The sequence below is a fragment of the Dysidea avara genome, chromosome 1, assembly GCF_963678975.1.
Source record: "Dysidea avara chromosome 1, odDysAvar1.4, whole genome shotgun sequence".
Taxonomy (NCBI): Eukaryota; Metazoa; Porifera; class Demospongiae; order Dictyoceratida; family Dysideidae; genus Dysidea; species Dysidea avara.
Window position 1 is genome coordinate 30,956,646 of NC_089272.1, and position 24,842 is coordinate 30,981,487.

Sequence of the window (24,842 nt, forward strand, 5' to 3'; positions counted from 1 at the left end):
ATAAAACTCCATTTGTAACAATGTTACAGACAGAGAGACACAATCTTACACAATTATGTATAGCATTTGTATCTTTCTAAAACTGTATAGTGGGGCACATTTAATACATGCAGATTGTAAAATTATATATGTGACCCAGTCTGGGAAAACCGGGCTTATCGCCTATTTAAAAGTATTGAGAAACGCCGGTTTTAAGTATTTAGTGTGTTGTAGCTCGCCAATGGTTGAAGCTATGTGTAACACATTTTATACCAATTCCTTAGCTTCCAGAGCATCCACTGTGCAAGTAGCCAACAACTAAGTTTCCCGCCATTTTAGATAGTTTTTAAACCGAGGTTGACTGTATCAGGCGAGCTGCAAATTGGGTGGGAGGCGGGGGGCCCTGGAAGGTGGGCAAGATGGTGTTCAAAAATTGAAAAGGAAGGCCAAGGGATGAATTAGGCCCAGTTTTGGGCCGTTGAGGTATCAAAACTGGCTAAAATGAAAGGAAATTCACAGCAGAGGTACTTATTCAACACCACAGAGCTGTACAGCCACATACAGTCATCCCCAGGCTGACCAGAGCTCCATTGAGGTCCCACACCACACGTACAGATCGCCACTGGGCTTGGGAAAAGCAGCCAGCAAAACCAGACTACTCAAGTCTAGTTGATTTTGATTGTGGAATTAAATAGTTTATTCATGTAGCTTTGTGTCCTGGGTGAAAAATCAAATCTGCTGACATGGGCGATAAGACCGGTTTTCTCAGACTGGGTCACATATAGGTAACACATGTAACGCATATGTGTATAGTACACTGCATGTCTGTATGCATCATATACTTATAATAATACAACCTGCTCTGATAACATACCAGATGTCACAGTTGTAATACAAAGTGAACCATCTTGTTGACCATCAGAAGTAACACTGTACACAAATGGACATTCATCCTAAAATTCAATATATTGCAGATAGTGTTTTACTCAACATGTGTTGTTGGGCAATACCTCCAGACAATGCTGATCTTCACAGTTCAGCTGAACATCAGGGTATCCATCACTATCAGAATCCAGACCACACTTTACTCCATTACCAGCATATATAGGTTGATGACACTACAATGCTAAGTATTAATACACCAACGTGTGCATGTAGCTAACCATATAGACATCCTCATCCATGCGACAGGGTGGTATACCAGGACCAACACAAACATTCTTCACTGTATTATGCTGGACACTGTTATTACAATCACATTCAACTGTGTTGGTACAAATTGTACACTTTGTATAACTCTAATATACACTTACAGTATGGTACAAATCCTATCAATGTAGTGGTGTTATCTAATGTATAATTCAGGATCAATGGATCAAAATCATCTTCACCCGATGTTGCATTCTCATTAGATCTGCATAGAAGATCATATATGCAGTACAGACTACATAATACAATGCACAATACTGCTGCATACTAGCTGTATAATTGGTACATAATTGCGTACACGGTATATGGTATATGCATATAACACTTTACCTTTTGATGGTTGCTACTATTGCTACTGTTATGGCATTCTCTACTGGTTCATTAGATAGGTAGGTAATGTTGTGGTCGTCAACTTCATAGTTCACAGTACTAATGTAACGGAACACCTGTAACAAAACAATGATGTCACATGTTTGTTGGTGTAGGAGAAGTGCAGACTGACTATAAAAACAATGAATATCTTTTACTCGTAATCAAATGATACATTTGATACAGTATTTTCAACATGTGACACAAGATGTAGAGAAAGTGTCACAGAGGTAGCACTGTTTCAATAGTTACAGTGGAACAGTGGATAAGGGAAGTTCCACTGAACTTTGTAAATATACAGTACATAGTATCTATCTATAAGTATATTATACACTGGACTCTATATAATACATCATGCGTTTGAAGTTATACTGGTGACTCATACGTAGTACAATAGCTAGTCAGTTTGCACTCACCTTGTCCTTGTAATATCAAAGAGGTGAACATGTGTTCACTCACAATGATTTTGTAATGTAACTAGCAAGTTTTCATGCTACAGTAATAACACTGTTGTGCTTATGTTATTTGCTGTAACATGAAGAGTCATGTTGTTCTTCATTACTTCCCTCTCGACTACTTACTCAATAAAGTAAAAATAATCACAGAGTAATAGATCTGTTGTGTGCCATAGGCATTAAAAGAAGTTTTCATCCTTTGTACTTGTATATACAGCTACATACGTATGTGTAACAGTGTTGTTGGTTACTGCCACTGTATGACGTATATAGTCATTAGCATACCTTTTCCTTAAAGAGATTGATAGAAGGTACGGTACTATTAGATGTCAACTTTGTTTGTGCTACTATTACAGGATAAGATGACATGAGCATGGTGCACCTAGAAAAATCTATATCCTCCCATTCTCCATTCATACTGCATTTTCTAGAAATGTACACTCCTGAATGAAAGCCACTGTAAAGATCTGAGCATCTCTGAACTGATGTTTTACCAGCACTTTGACCATCCCATTGTAGCCCACCAGCAATGCTTGGCAAGCAGTCAACTAAATGTATTTACATTACAAATTATAAAAATGGTTGATAACAAATGTAGCTACCTGATTTTACTCTAAGACGGACAGTGTCATTAATGCTGGTCCCAGCTATATGACAACCATATATGCCACTATCTTCAATCCTAGAATTGTTTATTGTCAATGTATGGTTCAACCCAGTCAATATATAATTCTCTCTTGCTGGTAAATCCATTTCATTAAATGTCCACGTCAATGCAGTATCACTTGGAACTGTCCGACACCTCAGATTCACCAACTGTTCTTCCAATACTATAATGGCTCGTGCTACAGCTTCTACAGTCGGTGCTCTAGACCCTTCATTTTTCCTAGACAATGCTACGTATATACAAGAATACAATACATGTGTTTATTTGATAACATAATTATATTATATACGAAAAGCTAAAATTGCATATATACAGTACAGAGTGTACATCACTTGAAATGCATAATCACATGGCATACGATTTATGCAGTTATACGTATGTGGTGTATATTTTATAGTAACTGATACCAATTCATGAGCGACTAGCTATGCATTTAACATTGACAATGCATTGACACTACACAATGTTAACAAGTATTTTGATAACTGTGTGCTTACCTGAAGCAATTTCAAAGGCCAGTAGCCATACTAAAAGTAAGAAAGGTTTCTCACAAAAGAGCATGAATGGCTCTTAGTAGAAGTAAAATTTGTCACGCACTTTGAGAAAAATGATCTTGTTATGAGTGTGTACAGATGGTTTTATTTGTAGTTACTACATATACACTTCCTACACCTTACAGCTCCTACTGTAAGCAGCTGCTAATTGGAGAGCTCTAATTTCAAATGTTGCTTAATCTGATGACATGTTGGTGTAATGTATCAGTCTTAATGTAATTCATAGTCTATGAAGAACATACATAACACATCCTTGAAATGCAATACATGACGTTTACAAATACACATTCTTTGTAGAACTGCTAATGCTAAATCTGGTTAGAACTCAGTCAGTAACAGTAGGTCATTAAATTTTACTTGTATACATAACTACGGGTGGTTTTCTTCATTTATTAAGACTATAAAGCACAAGTGCTGCAAGTGCTGAAGGTCTGTAGCACACCTGGTCCTACAGCCTGTTTAAAGTTGTTACATAAAGTGTGTTTGCGAAGCTATATAGAAGGAGAAAAAATCCATGACTGGACCTGGGCGGCCTCGAACCTGCAGCCATCCGATTAACGCTCAAACGCTTACAGAAGTCTGCCAGGCAGTCAGGATGTTTTCTCCTTGTCAATTTTATGTATATGTATCCATTTGTCAAACTATACTTACAGCACACATAAGTAGAGCCAATATGTACATCTGTCAAAGAGTAGTAAATTCTATTCCTACAACTTGACATGTTAGCACTACTGTCTCCAATGTGATCTTGCATTTGGAGAAAACAGGAGATGTTCATCTGAGAGCAGTAACCTAGTGGCTATATAGTGCATCGGTCTATAAAGGAGTAAGCCCAAGTATTATAATATACAATGTTCTGATCTGTCACCAGTACGTACTATGCATGTAACAGTCCAGTGTTGACAGTATGTGTTGGGATAGTAGGTGCAGGGGAAGGGTGAGTATAAGATGTTCGTGAGTACTAGAAGCTTTACTACTGCAGCAAATTACATTATTTGTGTCGAAACTTCAAAAAATAAAAACAAAACAGAAATTTACCGTACTGAGTATAATTTCAGTGAAGCTACTTCCAACTTTTGGAATGGACAAAGTGGCATACCATTTATTCCAAGCAGGAAAATACCAGCAACTGTAACAATTGTAGAGTTGCTTGTTGTTATAGACTCTGAAAGTGTACATGGGTAATCTCTGAACAGGAAATAGCTGGTTAATGTTGACCACTTGACTATAACTTCCAACACATACCTTTGCTACTTGGGTGCTGCAGTAGCTCTTTGCCTCCCACAAACTGATGTTAGTGGTTGTGGTTTGGTAAGTGTACTAGGTCCCAGCTGTCACTTTGGGTTAAACTTTTCTAGTCCGAATTTTTTGAGGTCAAATGTCTACAAGGCCCTTATTTTTCAAGATAAACAGATACTTAGGCAAGGAAGGGATTTGGTGCACAGAGGTGTTCTGTACTCCAAATTCCTCCCAGAAAGGAAGCCACTAAACAAAGGGGCAGCCTTTCACCCAAGTATCCAGATTCATGTGTACACAAGTGCCTAACCTGCAATTGTGTAGCCACAATATCCTGCTTATAATGAATTGCTCTAGTCTGGCTTTTATGTACAATAAAATCTGGGTACTTATATGCATGTGACACTTTCAAAGGTGCCTGGTTTATTCTCAGGGTTGCAAACATTTTTATTTTAACTGTTTGGTTTTGCTGATCCTGAGCCACAATCGTGAGTATAAGTGCAAATTCGTGATTGCAGTAGAGTGATGCAATAACTACTGGAAGTTTATATCATCAAAACGTGAGTTGAAACACTTCAAGAATTCTTATACTACAAGAGTTTTTTGGTCCTTCAACTGTAGCTGTAATAAGAACTGCACACCTATTTGATTAGCAGGTGTTGGATAGCTCCTTAGAGAGTAGTCAGATAATGACAATACCAAGGACTTTATTAGTGATAGACAGCTGATTCAACCCGTAGTCATCTACTGGTCAAGTGCCCCAACCATCAGATTGTACAGTGGTGCTATGTTTGGGTTTGGCATTCTACTTGAATGAAAACAGTTAGCAGCTCCAGCATAAGTTGTTGAATTTCTACAGATGTTGTATTGCATGCTACATTCTTTGACACTTTATTTTGCTAGATTATTGTTGTTTTTCTTATTTTGGGAAGTGTAGGAGTTTGGTCAGTTTGGTAGGACGGTAACTACTCGGGGTGGGAGCTACCCAGCGAACAAAACAGTGTGCTAATAATTGAACTGCTATGAGTATATTTAGAACTATGAATGACCTAACAAAGTAGAAGCACTTCTAGCTTCCAGTTTGGCGCACACACACATGAGGGTACAGAGGTGTTGACCATAATAGCCTAATTAAATAAGACTGTATTTGTAATAACCATGACAATAACAGCAAATATTGTACTTTGCGTGGGAGGATTAAAGCGATGCCGCGTAATCGACTGCATAGCTGTACTGTATGAGTCATACTGTACAGTTATGCAGCTAATTGGGCAAATACAGTACAGTTATGCACTTAATTGGGCAAATACAGTACAGTTATGTGGAGAATTTATTTAAGGAATGTTACATAAACAACACGCTAAAATCAGCAAAACTAATCCTACGAGTTCATTCTACGGCTAGGAATAGATTGTATAAACACTTACTGATCGTCTGATCACGAAGCTTTTTAGACACGACTCTACCAAGACAGCACAATTGATCACATGAGTGACATTGTAAATCGCTAAAACTAGCCAAGCTAATCCTATTAGTTCGTTCTACGACTGAAAATATATTAGTTAAACACTTACTGATATCCTTATCACCGAAAATCGCAGCAGTTTGAGTACTAGAGAAATCGCACTGAGCCAGACGCGACCAGTAAGTACAATATAACAGTTAAAGCACCGCCTTGCTTGTGTGTATGAAAAATACAGTACTCGGGGGTGTCTCGAGGCAAATACAGCACGAGGCGAAGCCGAGTGCTGTATTAGCCTCTCGACACACACCCTCGTACTGTATTTTCCGTACACACGCGTGGCGGTGCTTTAACTCTAACTTGTCTGGTGGTCAAACATAATTTCAAGCACTGGAGCGGGCAGAGCCACAAAATATACAGCAATTGTCTGGCTGTCAAATTTTCTAGAAATACACTCATACTATACATTCTGTTCTTTTGGTGGCATCTTGAAATTAGTGCTGGGCAGTATTGAAAAGTAATAAATGATATCCAGTATCCAAAAAATATCATTTTATGGCGGTATATATAGCAGTGAATGTAGTAATCATTACAACCTTGCTTAATTTGAAGTCAGTAATCCAAGTTACAATTAAAGTTTGGATAAATACTACAAGTAAAATGTGCTCAAGGCTAACAGGAATGCTGGCTGATGGTACACATTCTCTTTCTCCACTGCCAATTTTTGAGCACATGGTGCATCTGCGCATGTGCAAGTATTCCTATTAAGGTACAACTACTCCTATTATTGTCTACCACAATCAAATGCCTGATGCTGCTATCGTGTTCAAAGTTTTAAAATATTTAAACTCTATTTAATATGATGAGTAAGTGATGACCAGAATGTCAGTGTTGGGCAAGTTACTTTGTAAAAGTAACTAGTTATATATTACATATTACTTGCAACAGAACTATTTAGTTACAGTTACATATTACCCATAAAATAAAGTAACTGTAATAATATTACATATTATATTACTTTGTGTCCACAGCCTTAAGCTGTCACGTGTGAAACTACCACCTTATCACGTGACATGATTGCATTGTTGGACAATGTGCAAATCTTGGTTATAAGTAAGAAGCTAGTGAATATGCTTCATTCAGTAGGCCTCGTTACTTCGTTGTGGTTAGGCGTTACTCAGAGGATTACTAACGAGATTAGTAACTTCGTTACTAAATTTAGTAATAATATTATGTCATATTAGACTTGTTACAGTAATTATATTACTTAGGTAACGCGTTACATTTGTAAGTAAAGTATCTTACGTTATATTACATAGCGTATTTCGTTACATTACTTTGTTACCACAAAAGTAATAATATTATGTAACGCGTTACATAAGTAACGCATTACTCCCAACACTGCAGAATGTTCAGAATGATGTAATTAGGTATAGGAGTTACTGGATAGCTACATCCAGATGGTGACTGAATTCTAAACCAGGCTACAGAAAAGCAATCTCATCTTGTTCTGCCATACGTGTTTTCAGTGGGAATGGCCTTTTTAAGCAACTCAAGGTAACAGCTGGTTTTCATCATGATAAATTCAGTGATGAACTGAACATGAACATATCTGATGGCTCTGGAAGTGATATTCAATTCTTCCCTCAAGAACTTAGTGACCTTAGGACAGTTGTATCATTACCAGCTTATGGATTTCTGACAGTACAAGAAACTCCCACCTGGAAGATTCAACTCGTTCTGTAGACCTTCTCCAGGGCAGCACTTATCATCTAGAATTTATAAACACTGTACCTAATCTGTAACTAACCACCTAAGAGGCTTGCTCATAGGAAATCAAGACTATGCCCAAGAACTGACTGCTTTATTAAAGTATATCAGCATTTTCTGACTGTTGTATTAGAGTGACTGCTCTATTAGAGTATCTTGATCTTACTTCTGCAAACTTAAGTGTGAATAATAATTAGCCAAGAAACAAAGTAACAAGATTGTAAGTTTTTGGTAGTAATAATGTGTTCACATTTAGCTGTACTTATGGCATGAGCACATTGCACATTAAAAAAAACTTGAAATTAATTTCACTGGCATAATCTTGGTGCTTTGCTATATACCGTACGGAGGGAAACTTTGGAGGAGGAAAAATTTGGTGAATCAAGCAAAATATCACTGTTGGCAAAATAAAATTTGGCGAATTTTTAGCAAAGCGCAAGCCCTGTTTAATTAATTAGACTACTAATTGCTGTGTCTGAAAGAGAACTGGGAGTGCCATGCCTTTTTGGCGCCTGGAGTCAGCTATCAACCAACAGTAGATCTAGACCCTCTGGAATAGTGAATATTGTACTTAATATGGTAGGACTCGCTACTTGTCACACCCGTTTCGAGGTGCATGAGGTTTGCCACGTTTACAGTAGCTGAGTAGCTAGCTACCTAGTGAGGGAGGCTTGGCTCTAGCGTGATGCCCTTGGTCGAGTACAAAATTGATTAGTTCGAGGCTTGGTTTGTTATTTTCTTCACCAGCAAAATATTTGGATGGGGAAAATTTGGCGAATTCATGGTCATTCGCCAAATTCGCCAATTTTTAATGGCACCAAAGTTTCCCTCCATACAGTAGCCTATTGTGCCAGCATAAATGGTAAGTGTTATGATCATATATACTATATAGCCAGCTGAAAACATGCTTGAATTTTCTGATTTGACTTATCAACTTATTAGTTTGCATGTAACTAGTATTTACTTCTTTGGTGGTGCATGTGATATCAACTTAAATTGCTAACCTATATTGAAAAAACATGCAATACCAATTGGATGTATGTATATTCGTCTTTTGCTTCAGTGCTGTAAACTTTGATACAAACCTAACTATCTATATTTAGCTACTGTGACAAATATTATTCCTACGTATCTTTATGAATATTTCATTAGTGTTACTATAATATTATCATGATGTAACACAGGCTTTTATAACATAAAGCTTTAGTATGTTTTGATTACATTACAGTGCAAAGAAAAAATCCACAACAGAGTTAGCTCTCTATTTACATCGTGCAGAGTGAACTTTTATCAAGGCCATATAAATTTTAATTACATAGTTTCTCATCCTTGCTCGCATTGCCATTTTTCTAGCTGCATCAAGGAGTTTTTGTACCACCACTAATACGAAACAAAATAAAATTCTACCCTCCTGCATTACTACATTATTTTGAGTATTGGAGGATGAGAAAGCAATATGTGAACTAAATGAAAAGACATTCACTCGTGTCCTTTTCTGGTTAGGCCACTTCAACTAAATCTTTTGTTTCCCGGACTGAAACTAGTTGAAAAGTGGGTCGGTAGGTAGGTATAAATAAAAAAATAATAGGTGGTAATAATTTTTTTAACTGAAGTTATGGCAACACGTGTAACTACGTCATTCGATAACAAACTATTAGCTATGGTAGTACATCTAAGTGGCCAAATGTCCATCCATAGTCTGCTTTTACAACTCTTCTTGTAATAACCAAGCTCGCCCCATGTAAAGCAGATATGGATAGCCAACAATACATCAACATCACAAACTCATGTGATCAAACATGTGATCTTTAAAAATGAACAAAAACATTCATTTACAAATTTTATGGGTCGGTTGGGCCCGAGAAATAAGAAATTTAGTTGAAGTGGCCTTATTTGCAGAAATTTACATTTAAATGAATAGAAAATCATTAGCCAGATTGTACAACCCAGTGGTAAGGGGAGTTAGGATCACAGAAGTGTGTCTTTGTGATCCTTCACAGTATGGTAATATATAATCAGCACAAAGAATCCATATTATGTTTAGTTTACAGTTTACAATGGTATAATTAAGCCATGTAGGCATAAAAATCATACATGAGTTACACTTGATCGCTTTAATAAAGTCATGACTGCTCTATTAGAATATTTTACTGCCCTATTATAGTATATACAGGTGTACACATTTTTTTCTTTCATTTTTGCGATTCATGTTGGCTTACTTAGTTCTTGCTCAGTGCTAGATGGTAGTAACTGATGAATATATGAGCCACATGTACAACGCTAAGCAAAAGCAAAATGCAGAGTTACACAATAATTATTATAAAGTATTTTTACCTGATAGCTGCCTCATGCTGAGATACATGTGTAAATGCAAATCTCCTTGAATGATAAATGGAAGAATAATTATGAACATAATAAAAATGTTTACGGTTACAGAACACATAATAATATTAATCCAAATAGCCAGTAAGTCAGTTTAACAAACCGTTGGTGTCATTCATAACTCTCTGGTGATCAACCACTAAACATCCTATGTACTGTATGTAAGCATAGATCTTCCTATGACATAAGCAAGAGATGGCAGCACAGGACTGCCTTTGATCGGTGACATACTTGATATGTTAAATTTGATGCTGTTACTTGAAGAAATGGCCTAAATATCCAACTTCAAATGCAGATACTGAAGATGGGGAATAGCACTTTAGCTGGAAGCCAAGAAATGATGTTTGGCATTTGCAACAACAGGTCAACTCAGCCGGTGAGACATTAGCACATTGAAGGTCCAGTATAGTGTAGAGCACAGAGCTCCAAGCTAGCAGCTGAGAACTACTGAGCCTACGCACTTAGCCAGGTGGCAATAATACAAAACGACTGGTCTGCTTAATGATGTCGGTGGAACGGCACTTTGAGGACTATATAACAAACAAGATAACCAGGAGATCACACAATTAAGGCGGTAAATCTAACCTGTGAAACCACTGTCACTAGCTATTCTGTGGACTGGGTCTCTGATGACCACCAAATAGAGGAGGGTCACGTGTCCCTTAATAGTTTTTTTTTTTTTTTTTTTTTTTCCTTAATAGTACAATGTGCATCACACCTTTATATAGCTAGCATACAGGAGGGAGGCTACAGATCAGCGGAAAGTATTGTAGCTATAGCAGCAGATGGGGGTGGAGCAGCCACTAGCTCGTCCGTACTAGAGGGTTGGCACACAGATATGGACACAAAAACTAACCTGAAAGCTTTGAGTGTACATGTACTGCTCGTATTGACTTGTGTCGTCCAGGGCCGGTTCACTTTTTAACGTGTCGTCAATCACGGTCCATCGTGCGGTTACTTCCGCTGACGTCATCCATCAATCACAAAGGGGTTAACTTATAGGCGTCACGTTCAAATGTGCGAACAAATTGATCATCGTGGCTTGCTGTTTGGAACATGTCTGAAAAACCCGCTGAACAGATCGTCCTTGAAGATCGCGTGAAGTTACTGAAGGTGGTGGTGGACAAGCGACAATATAAACCGCAATCGACCGATATACAATGGAAGGTATGATCGAAAAGGATGAATATTGAACATCTTCACTTAGGTCACCCGCCTTGCTAAGTAAAATTAATAGGCACCGGCTACTGGGGCCTCACGACACACTGTACAGCGTGTTGTATAGAGACGTATGTGGAAGGAGCCTCGACACCATTGAACTGAATGTGTACAGTTAATGGTGTTATAAACATGCACTATAAATGTGTTGTGTTATCAACTGATCACTGGGAGAGTATATTGCCCATCAGATTATTTAGTCCATTGTTTCTCATCCTGCTTGCATCGTTCTTCAGGCTCACTAGAGTCAAATTGTATTATTGTTGCTGTGGATCACATGCACATACTATCGGTGACAATTGTTGTACATAGCAGAAAACGACCTTTGTTGTTCAACAAAAGTATTACTGACACTTTACATTTAAATCCATAAAGCGTGATTCATAACAGATTTCTTTACTTATTCAGTCTTCTCGTCTCCCTTAAAGTTGTGCTTAGTTATCTCATCATCATGTCCTCGTATTCACTCCAGTATTTGATGATGGCATACAAGAGTCTTGTAATATTTTTTTATCAATTGCAGAGTCGAAAGTGCTGAATGGAGCAATCAATGCACATTCATCAGACCAGACAAACTTAAGTAATTATTTCCCACAAAAATTTTATTATATTTTCATGTGGTCAAGAAGTATTGATTGTTAGAACAGACTCAGTAGGGCGTCTGTTACTATCAAGGTTACATGTACCTAATGCCTTACAAAAGCTAGAGATTTTACTACTCTTGCAATTTAAGTAAACGCCCAAGGCAAAAAGCATGATCATGTGACAGATTGGGAGACGTTAGTTTGGAATTTAATGGCACGTTTTGGAATATTGCAGTAACTATAGTGACAATTCTCTCTATAAAGCTACCTTGTAAAGATTTCCAGCATTTCTGTGCTTGCTTGACACAATGACATGAGGTTTCATGAAATTAATAATCCTGATGATAGGATATCAGTGGCTTTGATCATATTACTGGTGAAAGTGTCACATCAGATAACAGTTGCTGATTGGTAGCACCTGGCTTCTCATTTGTCACCTTTATAGTATGTCCTTAAATAGTGAATGGAACAAAGTGTGTCTGGTCCATAATTATGATAACATTTCATGGGAATACTGTTGCAATAATGGAAATGTTATTATTTGATAGTGATTTGACTTGTAAGATAAGGAAGGAGAAATACATAAAGAAATAGAGGCTTTTATAAGTTGCTTAGATTGATAAACAAGTAATCTAGGCACACCATAAACCAGTGGTCTTTGTTTATCACTGTTGTCACGTTTTAGATATCCACAGTCTTCCAATTATACCGGCAGTTCCCACTGATATATCATAGTGTGCCATCATCAATTTGTACTTTTAAATTTATAATGGCTAACTAAGTATTGCACTACGTGTAGTTGTGCATTGTTTCCTCTTAGTATGTACACAATGATACATATGGTACCCATTGAGCTGTGATGTTACTTATCTAGTCCAATTCACTGCAACAACTCACACACGCCTGAAGGTAGCATAGATCTTAATTTGGTTGTAATCTGGTACCCGTTTGTGTTACTGGTTGGTTTTATGTACAATTATGGAACCTGTTTAGCCTGTTTAAGCAGTCACGTGCATGTATAGAAATCCACTAAAGGCCAATAACTCACCAAGTATATTACAGTATAATAATAGTAACCCACCTGTGTAAATGAGCCACCTGCTAAAACATTATTCCACTGTACTTTGTTACATCATAGATAATATATACCTCTGGAGATATATATTATCTATGGTTACATATATCAGTAGCAGACTTTGAGGACTTGGAATATATGGAGCTACAAGTAAAATTGAAAATTAAACCAAACTGATATGGTCATAGCAATCACAATAATTATATTTGCTAGTTTTATTTCATTTAACAAAAGAATTTTTTTAATAATTTCAAGAAGTGACTTAGTGTTGGCAAAACTTTTACTGCATGTATGTAACAATATTGTGATTCTTTGAAGGAAACTATTAAATTATAGTCAGAAAACATTTATGACGTTTGCACACAGTGTCTATATTGATAAGGAATTACCTGAATGATAATCATTGACATAGTAAAAGTCTTCTAACTGTTGGTTTCTGTTGTACATTGTGTTAATCCAATGTCTTTTTACAAGATGCTTTGGGATCAAGAATTGTTAGTCGTATCAAAGAAATTTTTGAAAGATATATGAAACACACTAGAGCAAAAGTCTATCAATTTTTATTATCGAGATACAGAAAGTTCCATTCTTAAATGTTGCTTGAAATCTGATACTAGCTTTACGGGTCACTGATCTGTATCAACCAGTGGTTAGCTCATGGTATGTGTAGGGAGTATAAGTACTCTTACAAGTACTTGTATATTAAATTAACAAAGTGCAACATTAGAGGTGTTTGAATAGCCACTTGTATATATAATAGGAACTGTTTTAGGCTATTGAGCATCTAGTAATATAAAAAAAAGATGCATGCATGCGTGCACACATTGTTACACATATGGATGTGCACACAAACATGTTACGGCAATCACTACACACACATGCACGCATGTATACACATACCTACACATGCACACATAACACACAAACCAAAACAAAGCCTTCAGCTGCTGTGCTAGCACAGTCACGCCTACCCAGTGGACCAGTAATTGGACACTGTGCACTACTCAGGTGTCATGAGTCAGCACAGGAAAATACTCCTCCTGGGACAGGACTGGTAACCGGAAGGGGCTGTATTATGTCTCACAGGTGAACGTGTGGGCATCCTAAGTCCCACCTGGATCTTCTCCCACTATGTGAGACTTGGACAGTTGGAATTTGCTTCTCCAGTTTACACCATGTATGTAGCCAATGATGTTACAGCTGGGTGGACACACACATTACACTACACACACACACTCAATCACGCACTATACAACGCACGCACACACACATTTTGTGAAATGAGATTCTCAGAAATTTTTACTGGCACTCATACACAAAAGCCATAATTATGTGAACCAATTTGGCAAAACAAGGCTTCCACACACATACACTTTTATGACTTTGAAACACCACAACTCAGTGTAGGAATATTACATTAGAGTCAAATTTTGATCTTGTATTTTATAATGTTATGATAGAATTGTGTGAAAATAGGTCAATAGCTTACTGACTAGTCAAGTTACAGTTGGTTAAAGTCAGAGAATTGTATGTGTGTGGAAGCCTTGTTCACGTACACCACATAATATATATGTTCTATTTACTTCTCTATAGAAATGGACCAGACGGTTAACATTTCTCCGGTCCTCCAGTTTCCCAACTAATGCCTACCTGGAACACTACCCTAAGGAGATTAAAACACAAACAGGACCATTACGCAATGGAATAGTGGAATCGCTGGATGACAATATTGTAGGGATCAAGCTCATTCCAAGATCAAGAAAAAGTAATGCACTAGAAGTGATGTTTGAATATCACTCTCTGTTGATGTCATTTGAATCAGAAAACACAATGAAGAGATGGGCAGAAGAGCTAAGAAGAATTGCTAGTAAGTATTGTGTGTGTGAACAACTACATACTTAACATGCAAATATCATAAGAGTTAATACTAGAGAGAAAAAAGATTACTAACTCTCTTGATAATGTCACATAAGGGGAAGATTTTGTTGGTAGGCTAAAGCCATAAAAGTTTCCATGAATTCTTAACAGAAAAATAATATAATTCTTCATTCATGGAATTTTGATATGAATTATGCTGTAAGGAAGTTCTGCAATACATGATAGAGATTTAGTGGTACAGTACTATGGATCGGTATGTATAGAATTATTATTTGGATGCTTATTGTAGCAGAGTCCTGATCTTAATTTGTCATCTGTGTTCATGTGCCGAGCATGTATTGCACCTGTTGTGTTTGTTGTAAATCAGTTTATGCTGTAGTTGCATTATTATTCCTACTATGAGACTGTTGGTGGGAATGGTACTATATTATGGAGCGTGCTAAACACTGAAAAGCATATGTTAGCGCATTTTTTAACATTCCATTTTATTACATTCTCTTTATCTAGATAGTCAAAGGAATGGCTGACTGAAGTTTCAGCTCTAGAAGCCAAGAACTTTCAAGGTTACAATGCTACAAACTGGCAACAACAGAAAATTGATTTGTACAGTGACAATACGGAAAATAAACTACAGGTGCTTAAATATATGGTCATAACTTTTGAATGCAGTTCTCTATCAAGATGCAACTTTCACCATTGGATTCCCCAGATCCGGCTAATCCATTACTGGGTAAGTTTTGTCTTCCAGACCTTTCCTACAAGCTGGGCGAAGGCAAAAACATGAGAAAAAAAATTATTACGGACTGCTTGTCCAATATAAGGCAAACTAACGCTCATATCGTCTGTCTCCTTAGGAGTATTGACACAAAACAAAGATTTTCAAATTCCTATGCTTTGGGGATCATGATGCTACCATAGGTTTTGCTGTTATCACCTTCCTTCATTGTGAAACAAGTGCGCAAACAATTACGGATGTTTTTTTCAGTTTTGTAAATATTTTACCCATTGCATTTATTGTAAAATTAGGCTTGCACTAACATATGGGATTCTTGAAGATCCGGTCACTTATACACAATTATAGAGCTTGTTTAAAATGCCATTTTCTCAATAATTTATTGTGTGTATATGTATGTATGTTGTTTACAATGTTTGTTACATACTAACTATCAATAGACTGAAATGAGTGATGATCCATGTGGTTGCCAACATTATTTAGTCATCAATAATAAAAAATATTTAACAGATATTACTATATATTTTAATAGACTATTTTAGATTGAACATACTGTAGTATGGGGGATGGTTAAAACCCGGACCGGACCAAAGGTAAATTCTCCAAGAATACAAGATTAGCCATTTTCTAAGTATTTATATCCTCTATAACACTTATACATTACTCACCTTGCAGCAACTTTGCCAAGAACGCAATTGCGATGGTTGAGCAACACGAAGTATCTGCTGTAGAACAATCTAACAAAGTTAAAACACTTTCTAATGTCTTTTACTACACAATCGCTACAAAGCTACGTGTTCTTTCTGCTGTAGTTGCATAGAACAACGAGTGGCCGCCCAAATTTATTAGAGTTGTGCTGTGCAAAAACTAACAGTTAACTGTCTAATTTAGCTCAAACTTAATGCATGGAGTTAAGCAAGGTAGGCATTACTTGAATTATTTCAAGATAGATGCAGTAGATGCCTAGAGTGAATGGCATGACTCTAGTAATTCGAGCAGCCACTCGTTCTATACAACTACAGCAGAAAGAACACGTAGCTTTGTAGCGATTGTGCAGTAAAAGACATTAGAAAGTGTTTTAACTTTGTTAGATTGTTCTACAGCGGATACTTCGTGTTGCTCAACCATCACGATTGCGTTCTTGGCAGAGTTGCTGCAAGGTGAGTAGTGTATAAGTGCTATAGAAGATATAAATAGCTGTAAATACTTAGAAAATGGCTAATTTTGTATTCCTGGAGAATTGACCTTTGGTCCGGTCCGGGTTTTAACGATCCCCTGTAGTATGTACATAATTGTAAGTACTACGTACCTCACACAACATATGTGACCGTCTCAGCAAAATCTCACCTAGTTTTTGCACAAGCATTCTTTTGAGAGATTAACAAGAAATTGTAAAATTATGCATGCTACAAAGAAAAAATATGCAAGTTTTTACTCACAGAAGCAAAACTCAAATCTATTACACCCATCTTATTCGCCTGCTCATGGAGAGTTTTAAAATCTTTGTTTCAATTTTGTAGCCCCAACGGTATGCATGTCATGTACGTTTGTTTATGATGCAGTAGACATAAACAAGATTGTTGTCATTTCTTCAATAAAACCACCTTCGTACATTATGCACGGGTGACTACAGGGCTAAAACTATACCATGATTGATTTGCCAATCCATGGTGAACATTTTAAGCCAAATCCCAATGCTGTAGACTAATGTAAACCGAAGTTATGGCAGCGAATGTAAGTGCCTGAAGTTTATTTTCAGTATAGTTGCTAAACAAATCATTTTCCTTATTCTTCTACTGTCTAGCACTATAATTCAAAACTACGTACAATAGGCTGAAACTTTGGTGATCTATTCTGTAGATAAAACTGAGAAAACAAAATAAAAATTGCGAACTAGGCAGGTTTCTTCTGAGACAGTCACATACGTAGTACACATAATATACAGTACAGTATCCTTACATGTGTATGTGGTTGTTGAAGCATATTGCTAAAATATGTTGTATAATTATTTTACAGCCCAGTTAACAGTAAAATTGGTGTTATGTAGTTGACTGTTAAAGGGTAACCACTAATTCATCAATTTGTTTGATATAACAAAATTACCATGGTTGCAGATTACAGTGGGACGGTCTAAAAGGCCATCTGTAATAAAAGACTGCCTATCTACGTAAAAGTCCCCACATAAGTACGTATATTCCATACAATACACCACATGTCAATTCACAGGTTTTGCAATATCATCCATAGCTGCACTCTACCATCTAACACTGACAATATCATTTCATGTTCTTGCTTGGATCTACTTTTCTCTTTGATGTTCTTTTGGCTGGCACTTCATGGCATATTTTCTTCTGCACTACTTGTCTAATATGATGTTGTTTATATAGTCTTTGTGGTTGTTGTGATGAAGTACTGTTATGACATCACTGTTACTGTTACCCTTTAATGACTGCCTATGTATAGGTCGCCCTCAGGTCTCTATGGCTTGTATGGCTCTGGTCACTGCCATAATCACGGCTTCCTGATTGAATTAGTGCTATAATAACTCACTGGTAGGCTTCCTAGATGAATACAATCATCTTTATTATCCAGCGATGCACTCTAGAGATGATTTCTGATGGCTGTTGTGACTGGAATCCAGCAAAACACGTGGTGACGCATGTGACAAAAAAAATAGTCACTGGTATCTAACCAGTTTAGATACCTACCTGCGGGTATCTATTGGATTTTAAATACCTCATTAACGACTAAACTTCAAAGCATACTATGCGTACCATAGTCTAAACACTGGATGAACCACAAAGCAATCTAAGGAGCACTGATTTTGACACAGTCTACTTCACTGTTTCTGGAGGAAGGAAAAGAAAACAGATAACTTTTCAATCTCGATGGCTTCAAGATTACAAATGGTTACGTTATGGTTTGGAGAATAGTCAAGGAGGATGGTGTTTGCCCTGCATTTTGTTTTTAACTGACAGTGAAAAGACACATCTCGGTGCATTTGTGTGTACGCCCTTCAAGAATTACAACAAATCCAAGGAGTTGATGGAGAGGCATGCCAAACATGCATATCATTTGAGAGCAGTAGATCATGCCTTTGAATTTACAAGAAGGTGGGCTAATCCTGAATCAAGAATCGATAGTCAGTTAATTGATAAAAGCTCTAAGAATTTTAAATTTAATACTGAAGTATTGCCAACAATTGCTGAGACAGTATTATTGTGTGCAAAGCAACGAATTTCTCTCCAAGGTCACAATCAGGATAAGGTGAACTTTACACAGGAGCCATTAAGAAATGAAGGAAATTTCATTGCCATACTTAGATTGCTGGCAAAGAACAATAAAGCACTGAGCGAACACTTAATACTTGGTCCAAAGAATGCAAAATATACCAGTAAGACCGTTCAAAACGAGATACTGGAAATAGCTGCTGACCAAATTCGTGCATTTTATCGAACCTGCATACAGAAGTGTCCACATTTTTCATTAATTGCTGATGAAGCTACATCTCATGGTAAGGAGATTTTGTCGGTTTGCTTAAGGTTCTTGGAAATTGATAATGAAAATTTTCGTGTGAAGCCAATAAAGCACGAAGTGTTACTTGACTTCCATTTTCTTCAGAGGATAACTGGGAAAAGCATTGCAGATGGCATCTTGCAAGTTTTACAAAAACATGAAATTGATGTTAAAAATTGCCGAGGGTAGGCATACGATACAACAGCTTCCATGAGCTCTTCAAATTCTGGTGTACAAGCACATATAAAGAATAATGCACCAGATGCAGAATTTCAAGGTTGCTGCCTGCATAGTTTGAATCTAGTAATATGCCATTCTTCAAAGGTTCAAGCTGTAAAAAATATGATTGATAACTGTCATCAGGCGTTCTTATACTTCCACAACTCTCCAAAGAGACAACGGTTTCTTGAACACATAATTCAGCGCTTGTGTCCATCTGCCAGGAAATCTAAGATAAATGGGCTGTGTAAAACAAGATGGGTTGAACGGCATAATACTTTCACCACAATTTTAGAATTGTATCCTTACCTTATTAAGACTTGGGAACATATTTGTTCACCTGCTGATGATGACAATGAAATTTATCCTGATGGAAATACTTGGAACTGGGATTCTGAATCTCGTAGCACTGCTAATGGTTTGAAGCACATTTTTACTAGCTTTGAGCACGTGGTTGCATTTTTGCTATCAAAAGAATTATTGGAGCCGATTAAACCAATTGCAGAATGTTTACAAGGTAGACTACAAGAGGTATACTTTGGTTTTAAAAAAGTTGATGAAGTCAAGGAGCATTACAAGCAACTTCGTGAAAATGTAAATGCTGAACATAATAGAATTTATCATAAAGCTCTAAATCTATGCAGGGATATTAGCAGCAGCGAAAGTATGCCCCGTGTTATAAGAGGCCGTCAAACTAGACCAAACCCTACAGTAAACTCACCAACTGATTACTGGAGAGTGACAATTACCATTCCTTTGTTAGACTCAATTATAAGTGAATTGGAAGCCAGATTTTCTGTAGATACACGAGCACATTATGAACTGTGTGCATTGGTGCCCACTGTAATTACCACAAAAGACGAACATCAACTGTGTACCATCTTAAAATCTAAATGGAGTCATTTGCTACCAGCAGAAGATGACCTTGACAGTGAACTTGCTAGATGGAAAGCTCACTGCAATAAATTCCATGCCACTTTAAAGGAGAAGTCTATAACTCACTTGCTGAGTGAAGATGCAGATCCAATATTCTTCCCCAATATAAGAGAACTCCTGTGCATATTGGTAATACTTCCGATTGGAAGCACTGAAGCAGAAAGGACCTTTTCTTGTCTCAGGCAAATTCATTTGTGGTTGCGCACCACTATGACGGATGAAAGACTGGGCAACCTTGGGGTGTTAGCAATGCAAGGATTTAGCTTTCAACTGAATGTTGAACAAATATGTAAAGAGTTTGCAACTAAACATAGCAGAAAAATGTGTACAAGTAGTGTTTTATATGATTAGTATGAGCTGTTAATGCTTAATTTGCATGCCGTGATATATAGTTTAATCCAGGGTGGGTGGCTAGCCACCCCATCCACCCCCCCTGGATCAGCCCCTGGGTATGCATAATATTCTTTGATCTTTGGAGGATAATTAGGTCTTTAAATCCACTAAGAGACTTGTTAATTGCAGGTTTTTAAAATGGTTAGAAACTTGCTAGCAGAAAAGGCCTCAAGCATCACAAATCTCACTTTCGATCATTGATTTGCAATGCTCCTCCAAGCATATTCAGGCTGATAGTCTCCAATGGGTGACCAGTCACCCAGGCCAAGACGTGGTTAACCACTCTATTCATTTTATAGGCATGCCTAAAACAATTTGATTATGGAATCTAACGTTGTACGTACGTTAGTTACGATGAACGGAGAAGTCCAGAAATATTATGGAAAATCCTGTTTAGCGCCCATGTGTTTCTAGAGTGTTTTTAAACTGTTTTCGTCTTATGGATGGACTTTACTAAGACCTAAATGGGTAAGCTTCCATGTAGAAACATTATTTTGCACTACGTGCAATGTGGGTGTGTCCATATTCGAAACCTTGTTTGAAGTCTTGCCCTATTGAAGTGAAAACTCGTTCCCATTGTATAAATTCACGCAAGCTGCTTCTTTGACACTCGTGTTCTTTACAATGCTGTGACACCACGGGCACTGGCTACCGCTAACCTGGCTCGATCACTGCCTTTTCCCAGCTGTACCAGATCCAAGTCTAACTTGTGAAAGGAAGCGGTTCAAGCTTCGATTTTTTCAACTTTTCGGCAAAAGCACGTTCAGTCTTCCGTGATTATTAACATTGTGTGACGATTTCAGTACGACATATAACCCAATCCCACAATGATTCCATGACTGGTGAACCCACACATACCATATCAAAAGAAAGAATATGTAGCACCAGAGTTAAATTTTTTGTCTAAACACAACTATCAATTACTGACTCAAAAGGTATGTTCAGCTCATTACATAGCATTACAAATGAAGAACAGTAGGGGAAGAGCCTCTGCTATCAACCAGTCACCTGGAAAACATGGATGATTCCCGTTTATAAATGTAGGGAACCATCACGCACTACTGCGAATTGACACTTTGGGCTGTCAGCAAAAGAAATGGGACACAAAGGAGGAAAGATTATAAGACACTAGATTGATTCAAACGTTGTTGGCTGGCTACAGCTGCTGTTACAAGGAGAGACTTCAGGCTGACGCACTGTTTTAAAGGGCATACAACGTTTATATGTGATTGACATTCTGTATAAGTATAGATGTTATGAGGTTTATTACAGTAAAAAAATTTAAGTCCATAAAGCATCACTGTATGTTATGCGGTATGCCAAAAAGTACCTATCAGACTGGAGCAACGTTGTTCAGTGAAAAAATTAAGCCCATAGCCTTATGCTTGTGTGAAGGCATGAGTAAGTCAGTCAGCACAACTCAGCAGAAAATTCCACTTAATAAAAAGTTTATAATTAATTATTTTTGTAGCAACTTATTGGAAGCATTTTGGGGGTACTTTTGGGTTTGGTTGTACCCAACACTGCCAAGGCACCATGAAGGTATCGTGAAGCTGGTTTTTGGGTGATATTTTTGGCTAAAAATACCCAAACCTCCATGATCCCTAATATACAGTACTACCGGGTAGTACTGTATGATACAATGCATATCATGAGACAAACGGTGCTAAATACATCTGTTCTGTGTATATAAGTATTGACTACCATAATAATAATATTATTATGTAAAGTGCCGTTATTCATTATCGGTGGCCTATATTCAAAGGTTGCTATACTGATAAATAGCATCAATCAGCAATACACAATAAATCTGCAATGGTATAGTCACTCTGAATTTTTTTCTTCTGTTATGTTCATCATTTTACATGTCCATGTGCTTTGTGTTCTAAGTACTGAGAATTGTTGTTGCATCCATATGACAGATGTACGTACTGTATGTTGGTGTACATAGTATTGTGCATTTTAAACTATGTATGTAAACAGTATTGGTGAATGAGGTGCATTTGCATGCGTACGTGCATATTTCTATGCAATGTGTACATGCGTGTGTGTGAACTGGTGTATGTTACCAGCCATTACATCAGTGTCACATATGTGGCTTATGAACTGTATGTAATGTATAGTAGAAAGTTTCACATACATTTCCAATTCATGCATTTGTTAGCAGTATACCATACAACTGGAGACTCTGACTAAAGGAAATGTTAATGGATCCACACTTCTTAGCTTTGATGTCAATGAAAGTCACAGCAATCTTTGATTTAAACACCAAGTTTAAAGGCACTTATCTTAGTTCAGAGTTAACGAATCATATTTTGTCAAATTTACTTTCCATCAAATTTACTTTCCATTCAAAATTTCCTGTGGTGCAGTGTACCATTGTTATATGAGGGAGTTATTAATATGCAATTTAAAATATGACTTGCACAAGTGTGTATGTCCGAGGTTTCCATAAATGGGGTTATCTATGTACCTACAGTACGCAAGTATGAATCTATGCACAAAGGTACATATGATGTGAATACAGTACGTACATGTATATAAGTACTGTATATGCATGTGTGACTGGATTTTGGAAAAATGATCCAAATTGCACATTAGAAGTTTTGAGATAAACGGTTTTAAAGAATTCAAGTCTGCATAACTTGTCAAGGATAGCAAGCACTTGTATGAAATTTATACAAAAGATGCATCAATCTGTTACCTTTCAGACCACTTCCAGTACTTGTAACTGCTTGTAGAGTTTCCTGCCAGTAAGATCGAAAATCTGAGCAGTTGGATTAGCGGAGTAGTATCAAGGTTGCTCACAAAGGGTAGAGGGTGGGGCGTGGCAGGTTGGGCAAAAGATAGACTGCAAAATGGAAACAAGCCACAATTGGAGTCCAGACACAAGATTACAGGGCTGTTCTGGCTTCTTAGTGGCTGATATGTAGCAAAATCAACAGAAAAAAATGTCTGGCCAACATTATCAGGCCATCCACCAGTTAACCACTGATTCTTGCCAAGCCAGACCCTTCACAAGGCCAGAAACCGCCATTGGAGCTCTGCACACCACCCAGAAAAGACGTCTGTTCAAACCAGCCTCGATTCCAGTCACAGCTATACCCTGAGTGTTACGCTCCTTCGCGCCTTCGGCGCTTATAAGCTCCTGACATTAGTAAGCCTTAGTAAATTATCTGCTAGCTATGTACATAGATAGAAACTAGCTATCTCTCCTTCAAAATTTATATGCACTCCATGCTCTATAAGTTTTTCCAAACTCCTAGCTAGCTGGTAAACAAAGTTCACCCATGCATTATACTGTGTAAACAGTTTTGAGTGCAGCTACTTGTTATAGTTCATTTCAATACCGTGATATTTGCAATAATCGTGATAATAAGCTCCGCAATAACTGTGGGGGGAAATTTTCAATATCACCCAACCCTACTCTCACGTTATCTATATGTGACTGCTCTATTAAAATATTTTATTGTGCAATGACTGTTCTATTAGAGTATTTCGATCTTTTTCATGAAAACATAATAAGTAGCAGTTGCTCAATGTAATTCCTACACCTTTTATGCTAGAATAATACTCAACACTATTTACAGCCTTTTATACCCCAAATTTTGCCAGTATAGCATTTATGATCATAGTTATGATGATGACTATTGGCACAATTGGTATTGGAATACCTAAATAACTGATACCGATTGATACCAAAATGCCCAATATCAGCTCTGATTCGATACCGATCTGATTATCGGTGGAACCCTACAAAAGTACCTAGTTATTGAAGTGCAGTGTATAAAAGCATCTGAACAGTAAGATACTCTAATAAAGCAGTCGGGTAGTATAACTCTATTACAACAGTCACTTATGTAACTGCACCCTTTTCAAAATTCCTGTATACACCCTTGGTAATAATTTCGCAAAGTTGTTAATGGTGGTACGTACATATGTACAGTGGAACCTTTCTTATCTGGACACCTTTATTGTCTAGACAGCCCAAATTTGTCATACCACTTGTGAGCTTTGAGTTAGATGAAAGCACAAGCTTAGTTACAGATATTTCTGAGATACTGTGGCATGACTTCCCAGATAAGAGAGGTTCACTGTACAGTGTATGTATCCACATAGTTCACTATGAGAAATGATCCTAATCAAGACTCACGGTAGTAATTCGCGCGGCCAGTAAAGCAGAAACGCGCACCGCAGACAATAAATG

General features: G+C 37.3%; 2 protein-coding genes across 7 annotated transcripts in view; one reads left to right on the top strand and one right to left on the bottom strand.

The window, feature by feature from the left end:
• The window catches only part of LOC136261465 (cadherin EGF LAG seven-pass G-type receptor 1-like), a 33,112-nt gene extending 21,201 nt beyond the window's left edge, over positions 1-11,911 (bottom strand). Inside the window, exons 1-12 of one of the 6 annotated variants that reach the window (XM_066055485.1) lie at positions 10,669-11,911; positions 10,187-10,613; positions 10,036-10,080; positions 9,921-9,981; positions 3,177-3,460; positions 2,615-2,908; positions 2,298-2,560; positions 1,519-1,634; positions 1,293-1,393; positions 1,143-1,243; positions 990-1,097; positions 854-932 (exon numbers count right to left, since the gene is read on the bottom strand). In XM_066055485.1, coding sequence (XP_065911557.1) covers positions 854-932; positions 990-1,097; positions 1,143-1,243; positions 1,293-1,393; positions 1,519-1,634; positions 2,298-2,560; positions 2,615-2,908; positions 3,177-3,240 — 1,126 coding nt within the window. In that variant the 5' untranslated portion in view covers positions 3,241-3,460; positions 9,921-9,981; positions 10,036-10,080; positions 10,187-10,613; positions 10,669-11,911. Of the gene's footprint in view, positions 1-853; positions 933-989; positions 1,098-1,142; positions 1,244-1,292; positions 1,394-1,518; positions 1,635-2,297; positions 2,561-2,614; positions 2,909-3,176; positions 3,461-9,920; positions 9,982-10,035; positions 10,081-10,186 lie in introns of all 6 variants that reach the window. The other 5 variants (XM_066055477.1, XM_066055495.1, XM_066055494.1 and 2 more) reach the window with 5 other exon arrangements.
• The window catches only part of LOC136261507 (uncharacterized), a 31,456-nt gene continuing 17,655 nt past the window's right edge, over positions 11,042-24,842 (top strand). Inside the window, exons 1-2 of the mRNA XM_066055519.1 lie at positions 11,042-11,250; positions 14,554-14,827. Coding sequence (XP_065911591.1) covers positions 11,140-11,250; positions 14,554-14,827 — 385 coding nt within the window. The 5' untranslated portion in view covers positions 11,042-11,139. The remainder of the gene's footprint in view (positions 11,251-14,553; positions 14,828-24,842) is intronic.